General features: G+C 64.7%; 1 protein-coding gene across 7 annotated transcripts; it reads right to left on the bottom strand.

Moving 5' to 3' along the window:
• Positions 1-549: 549 nt before the first annotated feature.
• On the bottom strand, positions 550-25,452 carry TRAF2 (TNF receptor associated factor 2). 7 transcript variants are annotated; one of them, XM_082696308.1, is made up of 12 exons: positions 24,983-25,452; positions 24,798-24,887; positions 15,349-15,558; positions 14,754-14,832; positions 14,395-14,493; positions 9,334-9,495; positions 8,265-8,339; positions 6,451-6,525; positions 3,644-3,976; positions 2,961-3,138; positions 1,810-1,958; positions 550-1,239 (listed from the first exon to the last, which is right to left on the bottom strand). In XM_082696308.1, the coding sequence occupies exons 3-12, from the start codon at positions 15,534-15,536 to the stop codon at positions 1,021-1,023; spliced, it is 1,557 nt and encodes a 518-aa protein (XP_082552434.1). In that variant the 5' UTR covers positions 15,537-15,558; positions 24,798-24,887; positions 24,983-25,452; the 3' UTR covers positions 550-1,020. The 7 variants fall into 7 exon arrangements, with proteins under 7 accessions (XP_082552434.1, XP_082552430.1, XP_082552432.1 ...); XM_082696304.1 differs by lacking the exon at positions 24,798-24,887 and having other exon boundaries at positions 24,983-25,411; XM_082696306.1 differs by lacking the exons at positions 24,798-24,887; positions 24,983-25,452 and adding an exon at positions 23,870-24,044.
• Between the last annotated feature and the right edge of the window lie 1,754 nt (positions 25,453-27,206).

Here is a 27,206-nt window from a genome sequence, read left to right as displayed (position 1 = left end):
GCGAGGTCGCATGTGTCCTGGGCTCTCCACAAAGACGCCCGCCCGGGCTGCCCCCGACGGGGCCCTCTGGAACAGGCAGTCCCGAGAACAAACGAGGGGGTCCCCCACACAGTGCAGACGGCCACCGGCCAGGACCCCGAGTCTGCCCGGTCCCACACGGCACCGGGCAGAGGCCCTGACCCAGGTCCCACAGAGGTTCAGGCCTGCGCCAGGAGGACATGCTTGGCGTCGGGACAAGTCCTGGTTCGGGGGAGGCAAATGCCAAAGAAGCTGCTCTTCCCGAGCCAGAGGTCCCTGCGTGGATGGTGGGGACACACGGGCACCTGCTCTGGAGGCACCCCGGGGAGGCCCGAGGCCAGGAGCCAGCAAAGAGCGTGCCAGGAGAGAGGAGTCGGCTTCAGCAGGGCGCGCGGGAACGAGCGGTTGTGCCGGACGCCACGTAATTTCTCAGGACTTGGTGACTTGTGGGGAGGGGCCGTAGGAGGGCAGAGGGCCAGGACACCCCTGAGGTGACCACCACCGAGGCCAGAGGCAGACGGACACCACACACCAGAGATTTAACACTTTAATAACGACTTCTCCGCAGCCCAACGGGGCAGCCGACCCATCCTGTCTCGCCGCAGGGCCGAGTGCGCACCCCACACTTGCCACAGGGGCAGCCGACAGGATACCCCGAGGACACAGAGGGCCCTCCCCGCCCGCTGGCCTGGCCAGGCCTGCACGGCAGGACCTCTCCTCCGAGTAGCGGCCAGGCCCGAGAACGTCCCTTCTCTCCAGGCCGTGGGCCGGGACGCGGTGCCGGCTCCCCTCGACTTCGGCTCCCCCTGCCCCGAGCGCCCGCACGGCCGGCCCTCCGCCAGCTCCGGGCAGGCCTGCAGCCCACCCCGCGGCCCCTTCCCAGTGGGGCGTGAACACGGCAGGTGCCCACCTGCTGCGAGGCTCAGGCCCTGCGTGGTGGCTCCTCACCGAGCCACCGGCCCCGTGGTCCCTGACTCCCAACCTGACCCCAGGGGGAGGCAGCTAGAGCCCTGTCAGGTCCACGATGGCTTTGATGAAGATGGCGTCATCGCGCACGTAGGAGTTCTTGGCCTCCATCTTGGAGACGGGGCAGAAGAGGGGGCAGCCGCTGGCGATGTTCATGTCACTGACCGGCCTCTGGAAAGAGGACGAGGTCACGTCGGGTCTAAAGGCATCGATCACGTGCTCCCGGTTGTTCTGGTCGAGCAGCATTAAGGTCACCTGGAAGAGAGTGGCCGCTCAGGGACGACACCGAGTCACGCCCCACCCAGCCCCAGCTCCCTGTCTGGGTGATCGGTGTCCATTCCGGCACTTTCTGTCCTTCGGGCCCCGGGGTCTGAGGCCGCAGGGGACACTGCGGAGCCATGCTGGCTGGCGCCTCGCCAATGCGCAGGCACGTGACAGAGGCTCTCATGCGGAAGAGCTCGCGGAGCACCCACTGCTCTCCTGAAGGGACAGTCCTTGTGTCTGTCAGGAGCCACAGCTGCGCCGCCTCCGCCAGGAAGCCCACAGGGCCGGCCCAGCGTGGTGGAGGGAAAGGACGATGACGCCGGCACCTTCAATCCCTCCACCAGGAGCCGACTCCGGGTCTCAGAGCGTCCGTAACCCCTAAAGGCACAGGCTCTCCAGCTGTACCCGTCCTCGGGCACCGACTCCGAGGCAGCGTCTTTAACCGCTGGCCCCGAGGGGCCGGGAAGCCTGGGGGCCGACTGGGCAGAGCCCGAGGGCCTGTCCCGACTACCTCACTGCCCTCGTGGCCCCTGGGACAGCCGCTGGGACAGGCTCACGCACCTTCTGGTTGAAGGGCCAGCGTAGGAGCGCGTCGTGGGGGCCCTTCATCACCACGAAGAAGAGTGACAGGTGTGTCCCGCGCCCGGTGCCGTCTCCGTTCAGGTAGATGCGCAGACACATCTTGTAGCCGTACCTGCTCGTGTAGAAGGCTGTGGGGAGACGGCGCCCGTGACCCCATGCCGAGGGCTCCCTGAGAAACCCACACGCAGAAAACGCCCAGGTCTGGGGGCGCGTACCCATCCTCCGACTCCGTACACTTAGCTCCTCACGGACACGAGCGTCCCGAAGCAAAAACAACTAATTAGGAAAACCTTTCTAAGAACCCCAAATGCAAGCCCACCACGGCCACACGTGAACCAGCCGTGAAGCTCGGCGCTGGTCGACCTGAGCCCGGCTTGGAGGGGCCGCGGCCAACACCCAGCAGGGTGCCCGGAGACGCCCACTAGCGGACCTCCCTGCCTTCCTGCTCGCACCTCCAGGAGCTGGACCGGGCTCTGCTCCAGCTGCGGGGGAGGGGGGGCTCCAGCCGGGGCGCACGCATGACCCCCTGCCCTCGGCCCGCTTCTGTCGGAGCTCGGTTCGGGAGAGATTCCCGTCGGCAGGGGTGACCCTGCTCCTCCGGGAACGCGCTAGCAAGGACGGGCCGGCCGGAGTCCAGAGCCCAGAGGACGGTGCCCGGACAGTCTGCCCCCCACCCCCACCCCCTGGAAGCCAGAGCGTGTGCTCCGTCCCGGACGGGCCAAGGAGACGCGGCAGGACCACACAGCAGCCCTGCCTACGGGCCGCAATCCCTGGCCCGCCCCAGGCCACCCGCAGGAGAGGGACCTACACGCTAAGCCCGCAGCTCTGAAGGCGCTGCGGGAGTAACAGACGCGTGTGGCTCTCTCCGTCAGAGGGGGTCAGGTCTATGCAGGGGGCCCGGGCAGGTAGGGGCACGGCGGCCCCGGGAAGGGCTGCGGAGCACCCACGGCCAAGGCAGAGCAGAGGCCCCTGCTCCCAGCACCCGCTCGCGGCTCCAGCCTTGAAGACCCAGCGGAGCGGCGGCAGGCGCGGGGAAGCCCTCCGCAGGCAGCCCCCCGCCCCCTCGCCCTCTCGGGGAGGCGCTGGCGTCTCAGACCGCAGCAGCACTGAGGCGGACTCCAGACCAGCACCTGGGGAGAAGATGGCAGGCGTGCGGCCCGCCACAGCCTCCTGCCGCTTCCTGGCGAAGTCGGAGATCTTCCAGACAAACACGCCGTCGAAGGTGGTCGCCTCCATCTCATGGACCTTCTGCTCCAGCTCCGCCATCGCCAGGTCCTTCAGACCGATGCTCCTCTCCAGCTGCTGCACCTGAGGGCACGGGGGCCCTGTGAGGGCGTGGGGCTTCCCGGGCGCCGGCGGGCGGGGCTCCCCTCGCGGGGAGGTGCCGATGGCAGTGCCCCACACCCACCTCTCCACCAGCTTCGGGCAGCACAGCAGCCCCCAGCAGCCCCCAAGGTTTCACTGGGCTCAGCTTGTCTCGAGTGAGCTCTGTCCCCACAAGATGCCCAACCCCACCTATGCCCAAGGTCAAGAGCTCAGTGCAGGAAACACGCTCGCAGCGCCCACAGCAACCACGAGGCCTGTTCCCTGCGGCCACCTCTACCCCCTCAGGCCAGAGAGACAAGGCTGCCTCGGAGCAGCCGCTGGGACGCCCACGTGAGGCCCATCCAGTGAGCAGAGCTCACGAACAGAGGAGGCACAAGCAGAAAGAACGCTGTGCTAGAAAGCAAGGGGCCGTCCTTGAAATCCCCGCTCAGGCGCCGCGATGCCCCGGACCCCGCCCGGACTAGCCCCGAGCACCGCGGGCCCACACCTTGTTACTCAGGGCCTCGATCCTGTCCTGGTCCAGCCGGTGCTGCCGGCCACAGGCCTCGGCGGTCATGGCCACCCTCTCCACCTCTCGGTTCAGGACGCAGACGATGTTCTCAAAGGTGGCGGTCTTCCTCTCCAGGGCCTCACACCGCTGCTGCAGCTCCGCAGTCTTGGGGAGCAGCGTGCTGGCTTCCCAGCCCCCCATCTCGCTCTGGCTCAGGAAGGGGTCCCCTGCCCCAGAGAGGGGCTTGGCCTCCAGGAGGCCGCCCAGCAGCATGGCCAAGTGCTCCCGGAGCCAGTGGGCCTCGTGCTGCGGCTGCTTCTCGCTCTCCACCTGCAGACAGAAGCGGGGGCTCAGCCCTGCCCCTGAGCCCCGTGGACGGGCTGCAAGGTGAGGCAGGGCAGGGACATGTCCCCGCGTGTCACCTGTTGCTACCTGGAGTCGCTACCTTCCGAAGCACAGACCATCCTAGTAACTTCTCTGCTTGTACTTGACATAACAGGGAGGAGCACACGCGTGTAAGAAGGTACCCAAGCGGAGAGGAGACCCGTAAAGCTAACCTTTCCCAAAGTCTTCAATATTCTTTATCACACGCATCTGAGTTTCTCCTAAACTTCACAACAAATAAAAAAATTTTTTTTGAGGGGCGCCTGGGTGGCTCAGTGGGTTCAGCCTCTGCCTTCGGCTCAGGTCATGGTCCCAGGGTCCTGGGATCGAGTCCCGCATCGGGCTCTCTGCTCGGCGGGGAGCCTGCTTCCTCCTCTCTCTCTGCCTCTCTGCCTGCTTGTGATCTCTCTCTGTCAAATAAATAAAATCTAAAAAAAAAAAAATTAAAAAATTTTTTTAAAATTTTATTTGAGAGGGAGAAAAAAAGAGAGAAAAGGAGGAAGAGAAAGCACAGAAGAACAAGACCCCCCGCGGAGCAGAGCCCGACGCGGGGCTCGATCCCAGGACCCCGAGATCATGACCTGAGCCGAAGGCAGATGTTTCATCAACTAAGTCACCCAGATGTTCCCAAATTTTAAAATGTTACACACTCTCAGGGGCGTCTGGGTGGCTCAGTTGGTTCAGGTCTGACTCCGAGTTTCGGCTCAGGTCCGATCTCAGGGCTGTGAGATCAAGTCCCGAGTCAGGCTCTGCGCTCAACTCGGAGTCTGCTTGAAGTCTCTCTCCCTTGGCCCCTCCCCACTGCCACAGGCCTGCACGTGGCTCTCTCTCAGATCAATCTTTTAAAAAATAAAAATCGGGGCGCCTGGGTGGCTCAGTGGGTTAAGCCGCTGCCTTCGGCTCAGGTCATGATCTCAGGGTCCTGGGATCGAGCCCCACATCGGGCTCTCTGCTCAGCGGGGAGCCTGCTTCCCCCTCTCTCTGCCTGTTTGTGATCTCTCTCTGTCAAATAAATAAACAAAATCTTTGAAAAAATTAAAAAAAATAAAATAAAATAAAAAATAAAAATAAAAATAAAAATAGGGGCGCCGGGATGGCTCCGCCGTTAAGCCTCTGCCTTTGGCCCAGGTCACGATCTCAGGGCGCTGGGATGGAGCCCCACATCAGGCTCCCTGCTTAGCGGGGAGTCTGCCTCTCCCTCTCCCCCTGCTTGTGTTCCTGCTCTCGCTGTCAATCAAATGAATAAATAAAATATTTTTAAAACAATAAAATAATAAAAATAAAAACGTTAGATAATCTCGAACAACAAAGTCCACGAGACACAGTTTCCTGAGAGCTCATCCCGAGTGGTGCTGGGACAGGTGGTCCCCTGGCGGTCCAGGCGGTCCAGGGGGGCAGCGCGTGCGTAACACGAGGCTGGGGGCTTGAGGTCAGGGTCAGAGCAACGAGCCCAACACCACCTTCAGCCTCGGGGTACGTCTGGCTCCACCGGCTAGAAAGCCTGCGTCTGAGGCACTCTGGGCCCACAGCGGGCCGCCGGCAGCGCGACGGCTGGGAACACCACCTCTGCCACGTCACCAAATGCAAAGAACGGTGGGAGGGGCCGTTCCTGGGGCCGCACCTGAGACCAGGTGTCCGGGCTCCAAAGAACAGCAGCCCCGCGACGACCGCCACGGAAGGACTGCCGGGGGGTCCGCGGGCAGCAGCGCGCCAGCCGTGCCCCAGGCCCTCCGAAAGCCGGGGCTGCACCTCCCACCCCCGGGGACCCAGCAGTCGGGGAAAGAAGGGTAGAGGCCAGCAGAAGCCTCAGCGAGCGGCACAGACGCCGACAGGTCAAGGTCCTGGGGTGGGAACAGGTCCGTGTGCGTGAGGACAGCCAGGCCAGTGACCCACCAGGGCCACAGAGGCCACCGAGACAGGGGAGGCAGGTGGGGTCCCGGACCTGTCTGCAGGAAGCACAGACCTCCCCGGGTGGACCGGCTGCGGCGCAGAAGGCGGGGGAGGCCCACAGTGACTGCTGGGCTTTGCTGGCGCCCCTGGGGGGACACAAACTGCCCATTTTGGACAGGTGGGAGGGCTGGGGTGGGGTGCGGGGTCCGAGTGCAGCTGAGGCCTGAGATGCCCATGAAGTATCAGGGAGGTACAAAGCCCGGGGCAGTTTCAGCAGAGGGAGGTGGTCAGAGGTGGGGCCCTGAGTGAGCACGAGGACAAGTGGACGGAGCAGAGCCCGAGCCGAGGCCAGGACAGCTGAGGGCTGAGGAGGCAGCAGGGGAGGTGGGAGGGAGACCAGGAGGCCAGGCCGGAGGCTCAGCAAGGCCCGCGCTGGGGAAGAGGACGCACAGCATGCTTCCGCGGGGCCCCCTTTCGGAAGACAGGGAGCTGCCGTAGGCCCCAGCGGACCCATGGCCAGTGGGACTCACCAACTCGGGGCAGCCGACGACGTGGAACCTGCACGGGAGCCGGCACTTGCCACACGCCCTGACGTGGTCCTGGAACTACACGGAAGGTTGCCGTGAGCGCCTCTCCTTTGCCCTCCCTGCCTGGCCTCTTCCGTCTCACACCGAACGAACTCTGACGACCCAGTCAGAGAGCCCAAGGCGCACACGCGCACACACACGCGCACACGCCCGCACACGCGCAGCTTGTGGGCATCAACAGAGGGAGGTGTGTGGAGGGGAGTGTGCGGCCTGGGGACCTGCACCATGGCCAGCGGCCGAGCACCCGCAGCGGCCCGGTCCTGCACTCGGGCCTCAGCGCTGCGTGCTATCCGAGGCCCGGGGCCTTGGGAGAAGGGAGGACGGCCCGGCCAGGGCCCAGACGCCCACCACTGACCCAGCGTGGCGCCGGCGCACGACCGCACTGCCCAGCAGCTCAGGTGGGAGAAGCCAGAGAGAGAGCGACAGCATGTGTGCCGGCCACGGAGCCAGCGGCCCCTCCCGCCGGCCAAGACGGGGTGGACGCTGCTCTCTGAGGTGGGCAAGGCCAAGGGGCGGCCACGGGACCCCTTAAGAACGGTCCGTCTGCCTCCATCCTCCGGGGCCTAGAACGACAATCAGGGCTACGAGTGCCAAATGACAGACAAAACGCCGAACTAAGTAAAAGGACAAAGGCCTGGGATCGAAGCTACCTGACAGAGTTCCGGAAACAGACAGAAGAGGGACTAAGGTCCTCTCCCCACCGCAGGAGACGAGCAGCCATCCCCGGGGTCCCTGGTGCCCAGCAGGAGAAATGCAGGTGAGCCCTAACCCAAAGGCCCATCGAATTCGTGATCTGAGAACCACAAACGGAAACTCCGGGGATGGCCTTTCTCAGCTGTCGCAGGGCGAGCCCGAGGTGTCACCCCACCCGCTGCTGGGGCTGGGACCTGGGCTCTGACCTGTCAGCACACTTGCCCTAGTTCTCACTCGGGACCCACACAGCCGTTTTACCCACATTCGCGACCGTTGGGTCCTGAAGGGCGATCTCAGAGACCGGTAAGCAGAGAGACGCATGGCGGCGCACCCCCGAGACCCCGCCTCCCGGACTGCAGACGCGGGGCCCGACCGCGTGTCGCACGAGCGCCAGAGGAGCCGGAGACCGGCCGCCAGCACAGCGTCACTGCTGGCGTGTGCAGCGCAGGGGCTGCGTCCGGGGCGCCAGCACCAGCACGCCCCCCAGGCTGAGACTAGCAGGGACCAAGACGCCCTGCAGCAGGTCAGGCCGCTGACACGGAATCGGGCAGAAACCGTAACCGCGACAGCCAGTCCGAGCCCACAACGCGGCCTCTCTTAAAACGGAGCAGCGAGGGGAGCCGGCGTGGCTCAGCGGCTCTGGGTTTCGGCTCAGGTCATGACCTCGGGGCCTGACCTCAGGCCCCACGTCGTACTCCCTGCTCGGCGTGGAGTCTGCTTGTCCCCCTGCCTCTGCCCCTTACCCGACCCTGCCCCCTGCTCACGCTCTCTCTCAAGAAGACCAAATTAAAAACAAACAAAAGCAGAGTCCCCGCCCCGGCCACTGAGGTGTTCTAGACGTAGACGGACAGTGGCGCCGGGGGAGGCGCTGGGCCAGGGTCTGGGGCATGTGTCGTTTCTCTCAGGCTGGGTCACTTCCGCCTCCGCGTGACAACACAGTGGCCCACAGGTGGCCCAACGCTCTCACCACAAGCCGACACTTCCCCGTCGGGGCCAGCTCAGAGCCCCACACCACGGGCACAAGCACACGCTCCCCCCAGCCCCGGTCCCAGGAAGCCGCTCACTTTCTCCCGTGGGATCTTCTTCTTGCCACAGCCGTCGCAAGTCAAGGGGAACTTGGGACAGACTTCGTGATGCGCCTGAAAGACAGCAGACGGGGGCCAAGGCGCGCATGAGGTCACCCGTACCGACTCATGGCCGCATTCTGGGGCAGCAGCTCCTGAGACCCCCAATGGGGTGGGTCCTGCAGGCGCTCAGAAGCACCGGAGGTCAGAGCCGCCCCCTCATCTGGCAGCTCCAGGACACCACAGGAAGGACAAGCCACCGGTGCTGCCTCGGGGGGACACTGCTGCTGGTCACCCCGAAACCGGGCCATGGAGGGTGCCAGTGGCCTCTCTGGCCCCGAGGAGCAAGGCCAGCAGGACAGGCCACGGCCCTGCGGGGGCGGGAATGCCTCCGGGAGGCCCCTCAAGGCGCCCCAAGGCAGTCTGGCCCTCAGGAGGCCTCCACACAGATGGCTCCAGACGAGGGGACTGAGGAAGGCAGCAGGGGACCCCGGGGACGCCACCGGCCAACACTACAGCCCAGCTATTACAACAAACAGGCAGAAAAGAAAAGAAAGACACCCCCAGAGCACCATTACAGATGAAAAGACCTTGTAGACACGTCATCGAGAAGCAGTGTGGGGACAGGCGCCACAGACGTCACTGAACGTGGACACCGAGTGAGGCTGGGAAGGCAGGGAGTCGCCAGGAAGACTCGGAATGACAGCAGCGCGCACAGCTCTCCAGAGACTCAAGCATTTTGAGAGAGAATGACACAACGCCTGGGACCCGTGCGGTAAGCGTGGGGACCCTGACGCAGCCTGGCACGCACGGACACGGACACGGGCGAGTGCGGGCGGCGTGGCCCTTGCACGGCCGCCGTAGGGGTGCAACCTGCTACACTCAAACAGCTTTTTAAAACACGTTCGCTCTGCCTTCATCCCCAACCCAGTTCCCCACCCAGAACCTTCTACCTCGTGGCTGGGAGGGAAGGGCTGGGGGCACGCAGCCGAAGCGCCAAACTGGCCACAGCGGTGGAGGGCGCGGCTCAGCAGTGCGGGGACGGCCCCACGGGGCCGGGCGCCCTCACCTTCATGTCCGCCCAGCAGCAGGGCGCCCGGCAGTGCCGGCAGCTGAGGCTTCTCTCCGGGCACTCGTGCTCCGAGTGACGCTCCTTCTCCCCAAGGCGAACCAGGCCCTTGCACGCCGGGCACTCGGTCAGCATGAACGGGCAGTGTCCTTCATGGCGGCTCTGGCAACAAAGGCAGCAAAGCGTCAACACGGCGCACAGGAGACACTACAGGCCGCCATCACCGGGCCCCATGTGCGTTCGGAGATGGCCACCCTGCTGAGGGCCACTGGGACCTGTGCCGACCCCACAGGTGCCAGGTGAGGGGTGCCGCCCCGCGTGCCCGGATCTCATCCGCTGCAGGACCTGTGCTCCAGGTCAGAGGCGAGGAGGACTCGCGTCTAGCCGTCAGCACCCCGCCCACGGGATACCCCACAGCATTCCTCCCTGGGGATGCTCCGGAGTGACACTCGGGGACAAGAGGACCACGGTCCAGATAGCGAGAGGGGCTGCTGAGGGCAGCGACGGCGTGGGGTGCAGAGAGCAGGAGCAGAGGGCGCTCCACGGGCGGCAGAGCCCATGCCCCGGGCGGAGGGCCTAGAGCAGGGCCGCTTCTAAGTGGACCAGAGGCCGGGGAGTGACGAGAGTCTACGTGCTGGAAAGACAGGCCACGCGGCCAGACCTTCAGCGAAGGACCGGGAGCCCGCAGCTCGTGCCACGTCCCTCTCTGACAGCCCGCACAGGCAACGTGCACGGGGAGGGCGTGTGGTGGCTGCGAGAGGCCAGGCCCAGCCTGGGGCCCTCCAGCCGCCTGCCCCGGCGAGGAACGTGCGGGGAGGCGCGGCGGAGGTAGAGGGAGGAGGTTGGGCAGGCGCTGCCCCTCTGGAGCCGCAGAACCACGCAGGTGGGCGCGGGAACCCGGCTGAACCTCAGCTGCCGGCCTTCCTGAGTGACAGCGGGACACGGGGGGGGGGGGGGTCGGCACCAAAGGTGGGGCAGGGCAGGCGCAAGGACCCGAGGCCTGTCCCAGGCCGGCCCTGCAGGGCCCGGAGCCCACGGTCCCGCACAGCCTGCAGGCCCGTGGCAAGTCTGCCAGGAAGGGGAACAGCAGAGGGGCACAGGGCAGAGGAACGGGGGCTCCAGGTTTGTTTGCTGTTCGGGACTTTCATCGTGGTAAACCATACACGACATGAAGTTCACCATCTTAACTGCTTCTAAGGGCGCCAAACACATTCCCGCTGTGGGCACTGTCCCTTCCGTCTGTCCGCAGAGCAAGGTCTTCGTCCCACACTGGACTCTGTCCCACTGAACCCTGTGCCCGGCCCCACCCTGCCCCCGAACCCCCGCATCTGTGGGTCCGATGCCTCCGTCCTCCAGCAAGTTTCCGCTCACACACAGAATGGGTCCTTCTGTGCCGGGACGACCTCAGTCGGCACCACATAAGAAGTTTTAGGCAGGACACAGTAGGGCACACTGGGGATGACGAGGAGCCTGCTAGGGAAGGAGGCGAGATCACTGTGAGAGGAAAGTCCTGGACGGGCCCAGAGCAGGAGGAAGCCCTCCACTGTGGGCTCAGCATCTGCACAGAGCTCTGGGCTGGGGCAGCCACGGGGCGCGATGCCCTCCCGGGGGACTGGGTCTTCAGGGCTTCCCCAGCAAGCTTGGTCGTGGCGCATTTGAAAGAAGCAGGGGGGGCCAGAGACGTGCTGTTCCGGGGCGGGGAACATGCTGGCCATGTCTCCAACCTGTGCCACCGGCTTGGCTGTTGGGGCAAAAGCCCAGCACTTCCAGAGGGAGCAGAAGCCACGACTGAACTCCAGGGACACGTCTGGTGGGGCCCACACCTCCTTGCAAGCGCCCATGCCACAAGCTCCTGGAGCAGGCACCCCTGTCCTCTCCCCTCCCACGGGGACACACTCCAGACCAGATCCACGCTCCCAGCAGGCCTCCCTGGTTAGCCGCCGCAGCCCAACTGAGCATCCCACAGGCTGCCACGCGAAGTCCCGCTGTGGGAAGGCTGCACACCAGGCTGGCTGGCTAGGACACGCCGTGCCGCACGATGGCCCAGCAGAGGGCCAGCCCCACGCAGTCACCTCAGCCCGGCTCCCTGCTGACGTGGCCTAGCCCCCGCAACCCACCTGCACTGCAGCAGAGCCCACCTTCGCCAAACCCCCAGGATCCCCAGGGCTGTGGCAGACGGACGCCACGCAGGCCCCCGTGAACCAACGGTAGGCAGCGTCTGGGCTACGCCAACCTCGTAACAGTCACAATGCACCCGGGAGGAGTCCCAGAAGTGATCACGGCTCACGAGACGGAATACGATACCCGCAGACAGGCTGCTCGGAGTTAGTTAAGGACGCTGACCGCACGGCAGGACACCTGGGGATCGCTGCGGGGGGGCCCCCAAGGCAGCACAGAGCGAGCTGGCACCAGCGAGACGGGCAAGGGGGCACAGCCCTCTGCTGACTGCCATCCGTAGCGGGTCCGACCTCGGACACGTGCACATCTGTCACCCCAGGACCGCCTCGGAGCAGGCACGGGGCACCCCGCCCTCGTGGCATCAGAGAGAAGCAGACCCTGGAGAAATCGGTATTTATTCCAGCAGAATTCCAGCTGCCTCCGCAAGCAGCGCTGTGACGCCTCGGAGTCTGCTGGCACGTGTGGGGGGACAGAGCACGCCTGCCCCGGCCTCGCCTTTCAACTGTGGCCTCCAGGGACCTGTGTCCCTCTCCGGTGCTTCTGCGGAGAGCCTTTCCCCGACCGGCCAGGCCCTCCCGCGCCGCCACCACAGGCCCGCGCCCACTCGGGGCCACCTTTGGCACTTGGCAGGCGCTCCACAGACGTCTCTGACCCGAACTGGAGATTGAAGTCACTGCCTTCTTAGAAAACATCAGACACTGTTGCAAAGGAAAATCTCATTCAAAGGCTAACCGGGAACTTGTGAACAGCTCAGCCACGGCACCAGCATTTCACAACGCCACCACGAGTTCGAGCTCCGCCAAGGGCAGCCAGGTTGGCTCGGAGTGGAGGGCGGGTGTACGTGGAGGCCTTGATCTCACTCAGGCCTGTGACGTTCACAGCCAAGGACAGGTTTTACCAAAGGGCCAGGCCTAGCGTCCCAGAGCAGCGCCCGCCCTCCCACATGACCAAACCCACCCTCTCAGGGACTTTCCGGGGCTCTCCGGGCCAGCCAGGGACTTTCCAGCCTACATGCCTGCAGAGCCGTGGCCGAGCCCACAGGCTGGCTGCGGTCCCTGGCCCGATGCCCAAGGCCCACGAAGCCACCACCCGCCCACACTATGGGCCTGGAGGCAGCAGAAACCAGCCTCTCAGACTCGAAGGTGGGGGTGATTCCACCTGTGCCCAGGGCGTCTCTGGGTCCCTGCAGAAGGCAGCACAGCTCCCCGTGCCCACTCCCTATGCCCCACAGGGCCTCCTATACCCACCCAAGCCCCAGAGCCTGCTCAGGCTCTCCACCCCCCCAAGAGAGATCCACAAACCCACGGCCTCCTCTCCGGACACCCCCGGGCAGTCAGAGCTGCCCCTTCTGCTGAGCAGAACCTCTGCCTGCATGACGCAACCCGGGGGCCTCTGGGTCTCAATCCTGGGAGTCTGGGAGGCACCAGAAAGGGCGTGGGGGGCCCAGAGCTGCTCCACTTCGAAGACCCAGGTGCCCGCCGGACGGAAAGTGCATCTCTTAGCCTGCCCCACCAGAGCCTCCTCCCTAGACAGCCAAGCTGCTGTCTGGAAACACACGGCTCACAGCCCGGAGACCAGGGAGTCTGACTGGTCAAGGGAACAAGGGAAGGGGCGCCCGGGGGGCTCCGTGGGTGAAGCCTCTGCCTTTGGTTCAGGTCACGGTCCCAGGGTCCTGGGATCGAGTCCGGCATCGGGTGCCCTGCTCGGCGGGAAACCTGCTTCCTCCTCTCTCTGCCTGCCTCTCTGCCTACTTGTGATCTTTGTCTGTCAAATAAATAAGTAAAATCTTTAAAACAGAAGAAAACAAGGGAAGTTCGGCACACAGGCCGGGAGCAGGAAGGGAGAAGCCTGCTAGAAGCTCAGGTCCCACTTCCAGCCCCAACGGGCCCTCCACCACCATCACGACTCAGTACCCAGTGTCCGCCCTATGACAGGGGCTATCCCAGGGCCTGGGGCAGGAGCGTGCCTGAGCTTTGGAGAGCCAGGGTTCCACACCAACAGCCCATCCATCTCACCAACAGGGCTGCCCACCGCGAGAGGCCAAACCGCCACTCTCCACGACTCCTGGCCTCCCGCCCTGGTGGTCGCCCTGCCCCCTCCTGCCTCTCTGGGTTTTGCTGCTCTGGGGCCCTCGCAGGAGTGGCTCCCACAGGACCAACCCTCTAGGACGGGCTCACGTCACTGAGCACAATAGCCTCCGAGTCCACCCATGTTAGGATTTCTCTCCTTCCTTTGTATGACTGAATACTGGTCCACAGTGTGGACGGACCAAATACGGTTCGTCTCCTCCTCAGGTGGAGGACACCCGGCTACCATGCCGTCTGCGTACGGGCGACCGTCAGAGCCGCGCTAGTTACAAAGCGGGGACAGCCACAGCAGCGAGCCACGGCGGCTGCGCCGGTCTGCCCGCCAGCTGCCACGCACACCGACGCGGGGACGCAAGCCCTCCCTGCCCACTGACACGGGCACACCAGCCGTTGCCCTGTCACTGGCCAGGGCCTCTCTGCGGCCACAGACGGAACATGCGGGATCCTCCTGCCACTCCCAATGTCCACACGGTTCTAAGTAAGAAAGCCCTTGTCTGAAACACCCAGAAAGATCCCACCCAGCAAAAAAGCTCTTTTCCTGCATGTTCCGGGAGATGTGGCCACAGTGCCCTCAGAGCCAGCACGACCTCTGTCCTCTTGCAGCCACCCTGCCACGGCGTCCCGCCGAGCGGACAACTGGGCCCGGCCATGAAAATCTTCCCCCGAGGCACGACCCCCGTGAGACCCCGCGTTTGGACGGCGAGCAGCCACGGGCTCCCCAGCGGGCCGGTGCAGGCCCCGCACGACTGCTCTGGGGGTGGGGCTCAGGCTCGGAGGCCGCGCAGGGGACACCCACCTCATACTCTTTAAGGGTCCCCGTCCAGGTGCAGCCGTCACTGGGACAGACAGCCGGCAGGCTCTCCACCTCCCTGCGCGCAGCGTTGTCTGGGAAGGCCTGAGGAAAGCGTTCCGAGGGTCAGGCCTCCTCCTCCCAGCGGCCCGCCGCCGACCCCGCCACCGGACAGCGAGGCTCCCGGGCCGAGGCCCAGGCCCCAGACGCCTCTGGCGCGGCCGCTCCCAGCTCTGGACGTGACCGTGGCTGGGAGGGCCGCATCCCAGCGGTTCCGGCACCACGCGGCCCTCGGGGGTGTTAGAAAAACACCAGAACGTTTTCTGTTCACTTTGATGTTTTTTTCTCGAAGACTTTTCACTTACCGAACCGCTTTCCAAAATCGAGACGCCTTCCTCATATATGCCCTCGTGAACGCAGGCGGCGCAGTTCTGAGGCCCGGAGCTAGCGAGCAAAGAGGAAGGCCGGCCGTCACACGACGCAGAGGGCGCGGGCGTCTCGGGCCACGCGCAGTCCCCGCTGTGTTCTCGCCTTCCTGCCCGGCCCTCGTCCCCTCGCGAGCTCGCACGCAGGCTCCGCGCTGAAGATCTCTGACCTGGGGGACGACCCGCACCTTCCGACGGCGAGACCCCTCCCCTGCAGACACCGGGGCTCTCTGCGCCCACCCCTGCGTCCACGGGCCACTCAGAGCGGCCGCCGGGGGCTCCTGCGTACGTGTCCACCCACTAGAGCAGTGCAGCCCATGCAAATGCCCGTGCCAGTCGGGGGCCGGTGAGCGGTCCTGCGCCCACGCGACCCACAGGAGGCGGCCGGGATCAGTGTGTATGTCGCTCCCCGCGGCCGCAGTGCCCAGTTACCAGGCAGCCCCGCCTCCCCGGTCCCGGACTTCACACTGTCATGAGCCCGCGCCTCTGCCCTCAGGGACAGCCCCGGAGCACACGTGCAGGAGCCCCGCCGTACCTGAGGATGCTGGTCAGACAGGAGGAGCAGTAGCGGTGGCCGCACTGTGCCTGGAAAGGCCTGCGCAGCACGTTCCTGCAGGCCGAGCACAGGTACTTGTCCTCCGGCTTGGTCCCCAGGAGGGTCTTGGAGAAGCCGGGCTGCAACAGGTCTAGGGAGCCGGGAGGGGTCGCGCCGGCCGCAGCCATGAGAGCCGCGCACCACCGCGCCCTGCGGAAGAACAGAGAGCAGGTCACGGCGGGGCGGGGGTCCTCGGACGGGCCCCAACTGCGGGGCAACAGCCCTGCCCGGCAGTGAGGGGTCCGGGCTGAACGGCGGTGGAGGGAGGAGCGGCACCCAGCACTCTGCAGGAACCAGGAGCCGCCGGCCCAACCGCCGCACCCACGGGCCCGAGGCTCAGCACGCCCACCCGGAGCCTCCAGACCCACCGGCCGCCCTCAAGGTCACCCGGCCCACTCCGCTGTGACCCATGGGCAGAGCGCGTGCCGGATGCCACCTTCCCGCCAACACCGGCCATCCGCAGTCCTTGACGCCTGTGCCTTCCTGACTAGCCCAAACATCCCGCAGTCAGCCCGGCAGGAAATCCTGACCTGCCTGTGCTCGGTCTGAGGCAGCAGCCAGGAGGCGGCCACCCTAGACGTCGGCCTCCCCAATGTCACCCCCGAGAGGAGGCACGCAGCCTGCCTGGCACCACTGCTCTGCTCTCTGGCCACCGTCAGCACGGTCCCTCTCCCTTGGGAGCTGCCCTTTGCTAGCCCCCAGGCCTTGGCAAGGCCGCCAGGGCAAAGCAGCTAGGACGCAAGCGCTGGACAAGGGACAGACATCCACGGCCTTCTGAGCCCTTCCACGGGACACACTGTCCAACGTCCAGTAGTTCAAAATCAACTGGCCCCGCCAACCCTGAGAAAAGCACGAGGACCCAGCAACCCTGGCGTGAATCCGTGCTCACTCCAGCTGCCCAGCCCCACCGCCAACGCTCCCAGCAGCTTCCTTCCCCAAATGCCCCCGGAAACACATCCCTGTCTTCTCACATGTGCACGGGGAGCACGCCAACTTTCAAACCGGGACGTTCTGGAAGAACAGGCCTCTTTCCTACGCCTGTAAGTCCGTCTTCATTGTCCTGAGCTGTCCGGACAGCACAGGAAGCAGTGACAGTGTGGCCCTGTCTCCCGTCTGCTGGGCAAACTCCCTTCCAGTGAAGGCTTCTGGGTCTGTGAGGCCTGCCCGGGGCGGCAAGCGAGAGCACACACGTTCCAGCTCTGTAACCTGCCTTCACTCCTCCAACCACTGGACAGACCAGGGGGCGGGGGGTACCCACGGCCGCTCAGCAGGATGCCAAGAGCCCCTCGCGCTGGTCACACGCCGTCAGCATGTGTGGGCGTGTCTGGGCCCCCGCACCATCCATCAGTCCCTTTGACGACCGAGGAAAGTCATTCTCTCCAGCCGTTAGGACACATGCGTGGGCACTAGAAGGTACCAGCAACAGGCCCTCTGGTGGAAAAGCTAACCCAAGAGCCTGAGAGCTCCCCGGTGCACGCATGGTGCTGGCCAGGGCGACCGAGGTGGAGGACGTCCTCAGCCCACAGTCTTCAAGGGCACGTTTGTGCGACAAGCACCGAGCGAACAAAGGACTCGTCCACGTGCACTTACTCTCAGGGGAGACATCCCGTGTCCCGCCTTTCTTCGGGGCACGCTACGAAACCGATTTCAGGACCCATCAACAATCTGACGGTCATTGCTCTACGGACTACGTTAGACGGAGACGTTTACCTTTAAGTAACACCAACCACAGCAATGAGACGCTTCACGCCTGTTTCATGTTCAACTCGACAAGCGAAACAGAACACACGAGAAGGACTCCAGACTCAGCCGTGTTTCACACGGACGGACAAAATAAGAGAGAAACAAACCCCATCATGACAGGGTACAAGAGCTATGGTGACGCTTTTCTCTCTTGAAACCGCACGGAGCCGCCGCCCTCAGCGCCGGGAGTCGGGGCCTCCCCCTTCGGCGTGGGCGTCCATCTGCTGGAAGCCGGGCCGGCTCTCTGGCCGGCTGAACTCACTGCACTAACCGCCAACGGACTCCCGCGAGCTCTAGAAGAACCACACGAATGGCCTCTTTCTCTGAGTGATGAGGAAGGTAAAAGGCCACACGGCGCGCAGCCAGGCCTCCAGGACCTCACCAACACGGCCTGCTCAGTGGTCCCAGCTGGCGGACACGGTGATGCTCTCTGCTCCTGCTCTGAACGTGGAGAAGCGGCCCTGGAGAGCCCGAGGAACCTGGCCACACCTCACACTGGCCCAGGGGTCCCAGCGCCGCCCATGCTGTGCCTGCGGGGTTCCCAGCTTCCGTCCCTAAACGTGTTGTTCAAATCTCATTCGTAAACACATCTGAACTTTCGAGAACTGCAATGAAAGACATCCTGAAAACTCTAAAGCGTTGTTCCAAAATGTGACACTTTGAGGGGTGCCTGGGGGGCTCAGTAGGTTAAGCGTCTGCCTTCGGCTCAGGTCATGATCCCAGGGTCCTGGGATCGAGCCCCACATCAGGCTCCTTGCGGCTTCCCCTGCTCGTGCTCTCTCTGACAAAAATTACAAAAAAGAAAAAGTAACACCTTGAAGGCCGTCACCACGGTAAGTCCCGCTGCGATGCTCGCCTCAGCCCCTGTCTCTGACCCTGAACCTCGGAACGTCTAGGTGGTCTGCCCACGCCCAACCATCTGAAATGCCGCGGGCCTGGGGGCCTCCCTGGATGAGCAGCACGGCCGGCCACACGGACACAGGCCCGGGCAGGCGGGTGGGGGGGGGGCAGCTACCGCGTGCAGGAGTCGACAGCAACCCAACCTAAAATCAGAACACCCTACTGGTCCCGTCAAGCTTCCAAATCCTCTTCCGGGGAAGTGCGCTATGACCTGCCCCATTTGCAGTGGCTTGTGGGCACGCGGGAACAAGCACTCTGACTCGCGTGTCCTGGAGTTCACACTCACTTGTTCCCCCACACCAGGCTGCAGACACGAGTGCACGAACCTCCTACAATGAACAGATTTCTGTTTGGTTAAAGGACATTTCTAGGGGTGCCTGGGTGGCTCAGTGGGTTAAAGCCTCTGCCTTCGGCTTCGGTCATGACCCCAGAGTCCTGGGATCGAGCCCCGCATCGGGCTCTCTGCTCAGCGGGGAGCCTGCTTCCTCCTCTCTCTCTGCCTGCCTCTCTGCTTGCTTGTGATCTCTGTCAATTAAATAAAATCTTTTTTTTAAAAAACGAGCATTTCTACCAGACACAAAACAGTACTTCCAGAACGGTTCCAGTTACCCGAAGCTTGACCCTGGGACAGCAGAAGCCGGGAGGCAATCCCCTTGGGCGGCATGGGGCTGTAACCTGCCAGATACTCCCTCCTCTTCCCTGTTCCTGGCACAAAGCTCCTAAAACCCCTGGGATTTCCGGAGCCACAGGGAGGGGGGCCTCTCTGTTATTCATAAGCCCCTTGTATGCCCACCCCCACCCCAAGGCCAGGGAGGGTGAGGGGCTGGAGCCTGACCTCATTACCAACGACCAATAGTTTAATCAATCCTGCTCTTGTGACCGAGCCCCCGAATGCCCTGAAGAGTGAGGCTCAGAGCTCCCGGGCTGGGGACGGTCACGGTGCTGAGAGGCGGTGTGCTGGAGAGCACGGAAGCTGGCGTCCCCGCCCCACGCCTCACCCTGTGTGTCTGTCCCATCAGCGATTTCCTGGAATCCGTGTTTGCGGGAGTTCCCTGAGCCGCTCCAGAAACCACGGAGCCCACGGATGGGGTCCCAGGAACCACATATCTGGTGTCAGAAGGACCATGAGTAGAGAAACAGCCACTTTCCATTCAGGGGGTCAGGGCCTCCACACCAACCAACGGGACCAAGAGGGAGCCTCTTGGGGCGCCAGAAGTGCCCGTACACACGGCTGAGCGCGCACCTCGCCGTGTCCGTAGGGCTCACACATTTTGTCGCACATATACCTCAACTTCAAAAAAAAATTTTTATAAAGATGGGATTTCTATTCTCAAAGAGTCTAAAAGGGCCTTAAGTCCCTAATAAATCCCGAATCCTCTCCAAAACAACCTTGTCTCGTAACATTGAAAATGGCAGAGCGACCTGAAAACCAGGTTCGGACCTGGAAGAAGCCCCCCAGAGAGCAGGGGGCATCCGGCCCCTGGATGGGTGCGGAGCACAAGGACCCAGGGAAAGGGGCGTCCCTGCGAGAAATCGCCGGCTGAGCCGGAGGCCACAGGGCAGCTGGCCCTGCCATTCCAGCCTGGGGCATGAGCACAGGGCAGTGGCGCGGGTCCCCGAGAGACAGGTTCTCTCCTTCCCACAACCAGGCGCTGCCCAAACTCATAACAGATGAGCCACGGGGGTGCCTGGCTGCCGGGCAGGAAGGGGGGTATCACCATGCCACCAGCAGACACGCGGGTTCAACCCTCAGCCGATGACACCCGAATGCCAGGGACCGAGCTCTCCAAGTTCACGTCCCCACTGACAGCTCCACTTTGTACGACACCAAGATTCCACGTCCCACTTCAGCTGCCCGCACCCAGGTCCGAACCCGGCCGAGAAGCCCGCCGAGGCAGTGCTCAAGAGCTCCAATCAGCAGGGGGAGCCCAAGACCCGCCCCCTCCGCCGGGACTGGAAATCCACTGTAAAATTATAAGTTTCTACTGTAGTTCACGTTTTTCCAGGCTCGGCGTACTGCCAGAGAGCAGCCCGGCCAACACCTGCTCCTACTACCACATCGGCATCGCGAGCCAGCGCCGTGCGGGCGCTTCTGGTCCAGGTGTGGGCTCACGCGTCTTCACGCAACTGCCACCCTGAAGCTCAGCGTCTGTGGTTCAAGACCGGGGCTCTCGGTAGGGACAGGGTGATCTGTTGGTCATGGTGCAGCGACTCTCCAGTCCTCCTGGCCCAGGTGACTGCCCTGCTCCCCTGCCCCTCCCCCTGACCTCTAGGTGTCAGTGCCTGCACTTCCCCCTGCCCCCTCCACAGCTGGGCCCCCATCTCAGCCAAGAAGCACCCCCACCTTCGGCTGCTGCAGCCACATTCTCCGAGACCGCTGTCTCTCACCCACCCACCGGAACGTGTCAGTGAATCCTGCAGCACTCGCCCCAACACCTGGAATCGGAGCACACTGCTACAGCCAGACCCTGGCCACCACCCCCGTGACCGGCCCTCCCGGCAGCCAGAGGGGCCTGCCTCATGGTTCCGCCCACCGCCCTGCCCGTCAGAGGGCTGGGCTTCCTCCACAAGGCCTTCCCTCTCAGCGGCCAGGAAACCCGCGCCGCACAGGCTGGTCTCTTCTAGAATGTAAGCTAGGCACCAGCAGGTAGGGACTGGGAGGGCAGGAGAGACCCAGGCCATGTCTCCCCGACTGGCCGCCCCTCCATGGACACCTCTGTCCCTTACTCCCGCCTCTCCTCCACACCAGTCCAAATGGGGCACCTCGATCCTTGATCTCACACGAGCCAGCCCGAGGCACCCCCTATCCTACTCCCTACCCCCAGCCCTGCTGAGTTCTCGCCTTCCTAAGCCACAAGCAGGTCATGAGACCCCGGGCTCCAATGCCCCCAGGTCCCCGCCGGGAACGTGGCCTCAAGCCTGTTCCTGCGCAGACCCTGGACGGTTTCCGCGGAGTCTGCCTCTTGCATGCCCCTCCTGGGCTCAGGCCTTCTGTCCAGGGGCGGGAGACTGTGGTGACACCGTGGCATGTCTTCCCTGTGGATACAAGGGCCAGCCCCCGAGAGAGCGGTCCCCACTCCTCTCCACGAGGGAGCAGACCCAGCGCACGGAGAACAGCGCCCCAAGCACAGGCCTGGACTTCAGCACGCAGCGAAGACAGGTGCGCACCGCATTCCTGGCATCACGTGTGCAGTCTGCGGGTGACTCTCCCCGGATTTTCTTCTCTGGACCTGCTGGCCCTCGCCTCTCCCCATCTGTGGCGTCCTGCTGGTGCACCGATCACGCCGCTGGGAGGGCGGGCGGCTGGAAGTTTCCACAGATCTGACTCTCAAAACACGCACCGAAAAGGCCTTCATCTTCCTGGAGACGATGCTTTCCCCAGGAACAAGTGACCACGGCTGAGTCCTGTGCTCTAGTCCCCAAATTATAAGCACTGCTGTAACCCACTCCTTCAGGTCCCCAAAGAAATGGCGTCTACATTTACCGCCTCAGGAAGTTTAAAACCCACTTGAGAGAACCCCCAGCTGAAAGCCCGCTGGGCGCGGAGCCCCCCCCCACCGAGGGAGCCAGCAGGGCAGAGCGGCACGGAGGCAGACACAGCCTTCACCCCGACCTCCCGCCGCACCGGTCTTCACAGGCTCCTGCCCTGCGCTGTGCCTGGTGCTGAGGACGCCGAGGTAGGGGTGGGCTGGCACCACACAGCACAATGGGGCCACAGGACACCGATCCGTGACACTGCGGGGCACCGGAAGGATACGTGGCACAGACTAGCCATGTCGGGAAGCACCTGCAGCCAAAAGGGCTACACCAGGAGCGCCCCGGGGTGCGGGGTGCGGACTCTTGCTTTTGACTCATGACTTAGGTCATGACCTAAGGGTCGTTGGATCGACTGAGCCCTGGGTCAGGCTCTGACAGCGGGGAGTTTGCTGGAGACTCTCCTGCCCCACCCCACCCCTGCTCCACACTGTCTCGCTCTCAAATAAATAAACGTTACCAAAAGAAAAAAAGGCCTGCACAGAGCCCCTAAGCGCCAGTGCATGCCTTCAGGAGCCAGGGCCTCAGGGGCTGGGCTTTCTTCTGGGAACCAAGCACCCAGGGAGAGGGGCTGCCCAGATGCGTGGCGTGGAGAAGCCACCGCCAGAAGCAGTGACGGTCTCTGGAGCTCGTGAAGGGCTGAAACGAAGCCGTACTGCACTTGTGCGGCCAACACCGCCAGGCTGGCTGAGACGGCCACCTAAAGCCCCACTGAGTGGACACAGGCCACGGCCCACCCACTCCCAGCCCCCGGTGAGCTGCCCGGCTCCTCGCAGAGTGTCAGCTGCTGTCCTGGGCTCTCCACTGCCACGGATGCCCGAACAGGCTGCTCCAGGTCGCCCCACGGCAGGATCTGGACCCCAGTGCCCAAGGCCACCTCCGCGTCCTCACCACCCGCCTCGGACGCTCACCTGGCTCCCACTGACACACGGGACACCCCTCCTGCACCGAGGGACAGCCGGATGCCTGGGGCTGAGACGAACCCGGGACGCCGCAGGTGATCGGAACCGCAGGGACGCGCAGCTCTCGAACCGCCCGCGGCCCTCAGGGAGCTCGCTCTCCCTCCCCGCGCTCTTCATCCCGGGTCCCCCTCCGGCTGCCCGGCGGTCAGGACGCGGGCGCGACACGCACGACCTCGGAACGCAGTCCGAGCGCTCCCTGCTCGCCGCGGGCTGCGGGGGCCGTCGGAGGGCGCGAACACACCGGCGCTCGGAAGCACTCCGGCCGGAGGAGAAGGACGCCCCCCGCGCCCCGCTCGGCGTCCAGCCCGCGGGTGCTCGAGGGTCCCGGGCAGCGCCACGGACCCAGACGGGCCTCCAGGCCCCGCAGGAGCTGGGTGGGGCGGGGCACCCGAGGGGCAGAGAAGGGCGAGGGCGCGCGGGGGCGGGAACCGGGGCGGCCAGGCGAGCCCCGCGGGCGCAGGGCCGGCCGGGTCCCCGCACCAGGTCAGCGGCCCCGCCGGGGGCCGGGTCAGGGGCGCGGGGCGTGCGGCGCGCCGGCCCCCGGCCGCGACCCCGGCGCACCCCGGCCGGTCCGCCGTGGGCGCCGCGGGCGTTCGCGAACTTTCCAGCGCCGGCCGCGCTCCGACTTTCGGTTTCCGGGCGGTCCGGCTCCGAGAACGCCTCGGGCCCGCGGGGCGGCGACCCCGCGCGCCGGCCCCGACTCCCCGGCGCAGCGCGCGCCCGCCGCCCCGGCCCCGCCGCCCCCGCGACCCGCGACCCGCGACCCCCACAGCGTCACTCACCAACGGTCGCCGCGCGCCCGGAACTGCGCGCCCGCCCAGCCTCCGCCGCCGCCGCCGCCGCCGCCGCCGCGGACCCGCCCCCCCGAGCCCGCCTGACTGACGGGCGCAGGGGCCTACCGGGAGCGCCCAGCGAGCCGCAGCAGGCGCCGATTGGCCAGGTCTCGCCTCCGCCCTCCGCCTCGGCCCGCCCCCTGACGGACTGACGCCAGACCCTATCAGGAGCGCGCCGGAGGCCGCAGCGGGCGCCGATTGGCTGGAGCCGCCGCGCCCGGAGCATTTAAGTCGAGCCCCGGCTCGGTCCGCGCCTCCGCTCCCGAGAGCCGGGCCCGTGGGCGCCGCGGCAGCGCCTGCCTCTCCCCGCAGCGCTGCCCTGCGCAGGCCCCAGCGAGCGTTAGGGCTGCGGGAAGTCCGCGGAGCCCCGCGCTCGCGCGCAGCGGGACGGACCGCGGCCCCCGGTCCGGAAGTCCCGCCGGGAATGGTCAAAGGCCGCGAAACTGCACCTTTTAACGTGGTTTTAAGTGGAGGGTTACTTGTGCGAACCTTTCCGCCCATCGGAAACGCAGGCCCATGAACCGCGGCGGGCGCAGGAAGGGAGCTGAGCGCGGGCCTGTCGTGTGTGACCCGAGGCCAGGCTGCTCCGGACCTGCCAGAGGAGACCATCCCCCCCGCGCACGGTTCTGCTGGGCACCTGAAGAATCCCGTCTCCGCTCGTAGCAGGGCTCGGGGGTGGCAGCTGCTCCCTGCGTTTCTTTTTAAAGATTTTATTTATTCATTTGACAGATCACAAGTCGGCAGAGAGGCGGGCAGAGAGAGGGGAGGAAGCAGGCTCCCCGCCCAGCAGAGACCCAGGACCCTGAGACCATGACCTGAGCCGCAGGCAGAGGCTTTAACCCACTGAGCCCCCAGGCGCCCCTGCTCCCGGCACTTTTCAGGAAGAGAAATGAAAACTCAGGTCAGAGTCTTTACCCCAAGCCACCCGGCAGGTTCAGCACCCCTCTCTGAGGGATCATCTCATGGACGCATGGAAGAACACGCGGGTCAGGTGACTCGGTGGTTGAGCGTCTGCCTTCGGCTGGGGTCATGATCCCAGGGTCTGGGAGGGAGCCCCACGGCGGGCTCCCTGCCTCTCTGTTGGGTGGGGGGTCTGCTTCTCCCTCTCCCTACCACTCCACCTGCTGTGCGCACACGCGCGCTCTCTCTCTCTCTGTCCAATAAATAAATTCTTTAGAACAAAACAAACCCGAAAAAGAGGCAGGCTTTGCAGTGTTGTGATGTAAGGGCTCTGCGCTTGGTCCGCAAGTGCCGACACGGTGCGTCAACACTACTCGGTCTGGAGTCTGAACGCCCCTTTACCAACCACGTCCTCAGACCCACCCACTAGGCCACCCTGCCTCTGTCTGAACTCCGGCGGTGGCTCCACGAACTCCGGGGCTGAGTCTGCCACAAGCACCTCCCCAGGCCGACTTACAGGTTCGGTGAGGTTTCGTCCAAATCCCGTAACTAACGGGGCTCCTCCCGGCATCTGGGACACCAAGGCTGTCCCGGGAACCACCCGCAGCTGGGAGGAAATGCTTCGTACAAAGAGGAGGTTCACCAGCAGCAGTGTCCCCCCGCCCCTTCCTTCAGGGTGAAATCAGGAAGCTGTCCGCCTACCTTCCGCAGCGGCTCCCAGAAAGTGTCCGACCCTGCTCTTCCAGGATGCGGGACCGTGTGGCCACCTCGGCCTGGCCCCGAGTCCAGAAGAGATTTCTCTGGCAAAGTTCCTGCCTCCTGGTCCAGCTGCCACCTGTAGACCTCAGCACCTGCAGGGCTGGGCCGATCTTAAAGGACCTGCCATTGGTTTCAGCAGGAAAATGCTCTTTGACTTTGCTGTTTCTAAGGATTTTCACATACACACATTTTAAAAAATTTGATTCTGATGACAGGCCTCTGAGGCATGCAGAGCTGAGAACGGGAGCTGACGCCCCAGCCTCGCCCAGACTGGGAAGCAGCCCACCCGCCCCCACGGCCCGCTCAGTCCGGGTGACACCTCGGTCCTGGCTGGCTGGAAAGGGGTGACTCACTCTGGTCGTCAGGCAGCTCAGGGGATTCCCACTCAGGTTCCTTCCTGCCAAAAAGAAAGCAAAACTCCGCCCAAGGCAGCTGCAGTGGGAGGGCCTGGGGGAGGGCCTGGGGCAGCCCCCGAGCAGACTGGGAGGGCCCACCTCCTGCTTCCACTGCTCCCTGAAGGCTGGGGTCCAGAGGCAACAGAGGGCCGCTGTTCTGGGCCTCAGCGCACCCCCGCCCCGAGAGAGGCATGGACCTGGCTGCACGTTGGGACGCACACTGCGGCCGACACCGGGCCTGCGGCCGACACCGGGCCTGCGGCCGACACCGGGCCTGCGGCCTCCTAAGCGCTGCTGATGGAGAAGGCATGGTGGTGACCAACACGCGTGGGACACAGCGTCCTCTGCCGCCAGACATGGATCACCGTCTCCATGGCCATTCGTGCTCTGTGGACTTGGAGAGATGAGCAGAAAGTCCTGGAGGAGAGAAGAGGCGGGACGTGTTCACTACACACCCCCCCACCTGGTGTTATAGCTGATTGAAAAACATTTGTGTTTTAAGCAACAGAAGCTGACTTCAGAAGCTCTGGAAAACACAGGAAAGTACCACGAAGAAAACAAAGATCACCCCAAATTCCCCCACCCAGGAGCAGCTCGTCCCTACTCCATTTAACGCACTCCTCCCTTCAGCCAACCTCAGAACACAAATGCTGCACCATACCCCAAAGCCAAAGGCCCAGGCAACAGCCTCACATGCAGAATTTTATAAAAATGCCCAGTCTCGGGGCAGCTGGGTGGCTCAGTCAGTGGAGCATGTGACTCTTGATCTTGGAGTTGTGCGTTTGAGACCCATGTTGGGTGTAGGATACCTAAAGAAAAATGCCCAGGCCATCCCTAGCCTCTGCCCACCAGGCAGACCTGGCCCCGGGGCCTTTGCACCAGCCAGACCCTGCCATGGACCAGCTCCCTGCCTCTCCCAGGTACTTGCCACTCCCTGCCTCTCCCAGGTACTTGCCATCTGCCTGGGGCTTCTGGAGGTCCTCAGGTCTCCAGATAAAGATGAGTCTCTCCCCTGGCAGCCTTGTGTTAAGAGGGTTCCCCTCCCCATGCCCCATGTGACTACAGTCTCTACCGAGTTTCTCTCCTCCCCCAGATGTGGGTCCCTGGAGGTGGATGCTCCCTTTGGCCTCATTCGGGGCTCAGTTCCTGGCTTGTTCTTGTTGGATAGATGAAGGCATGGTCGGTAACGGCTGGATGGAGCGCAGGTCCCAGGGGGCACTGGCGGCGCCAAACCGCCCAGCCCGGGTCCTCGCCCTCCTCGCCCCGCCCACACGGGCGCCGCCGCCGGTCTGCGCTCGCCGCCTGCCGGCCTCCGCCGGAACTGCCGCCGGGCCCGGAGCCCCGCGCACCTGCTCTCCGCGGGGGCTTTGCGGGCGCCGCCTCGCTTCACACCTGCCAGCGGTGCGTGCGCCGCTGCTCTCACACCCGGACCCGCCAAGGCGGTCGCTTGGCCAAGGCCCCCAGCCCGGTGTCTGGGAGGCTCCAAGTGGCCCTCGGGGCCTCTGTCCGCCCTGCCACGCGGGCTCGCCTGGGCCCCCGCCGCTGCCTCCGCCCTGAGGCTCGAACCCCGGTCCCGGACTCAGCCTGCTTGGGCCCGGCTGGCACCCCCGCCGCTGGCCCTGCCGCCTGTCCGCCGGCCCTCCTTGCTTCCCGGACCCCGGGCCACACCCATCTGCACCCCCGCTCCGCGGGCCTCCCTTCTCTCCCGGGGATCCTCCCTGATGCCGCCGCCCCATCTCCGGATCTCTGCGGAGCCTGACTGGGGCTAAAGC

The sequence above is a fragment of the Mustela nivalis genome, assembly GCF_964662115.1.
Source record: "Mustela nivalis genome assembly, chromosome: 13".
Lineage (NCBI taxonomy): Eukaryota > Metazoa > Chordata > Mammalia > Carnivora > Mustelidae > Mustela > Mustela nivalis.
Note: the sequence above shows the minus strand (reverse complement) of the source record. Positions and strands in the feature narration are given on the sequence as shown.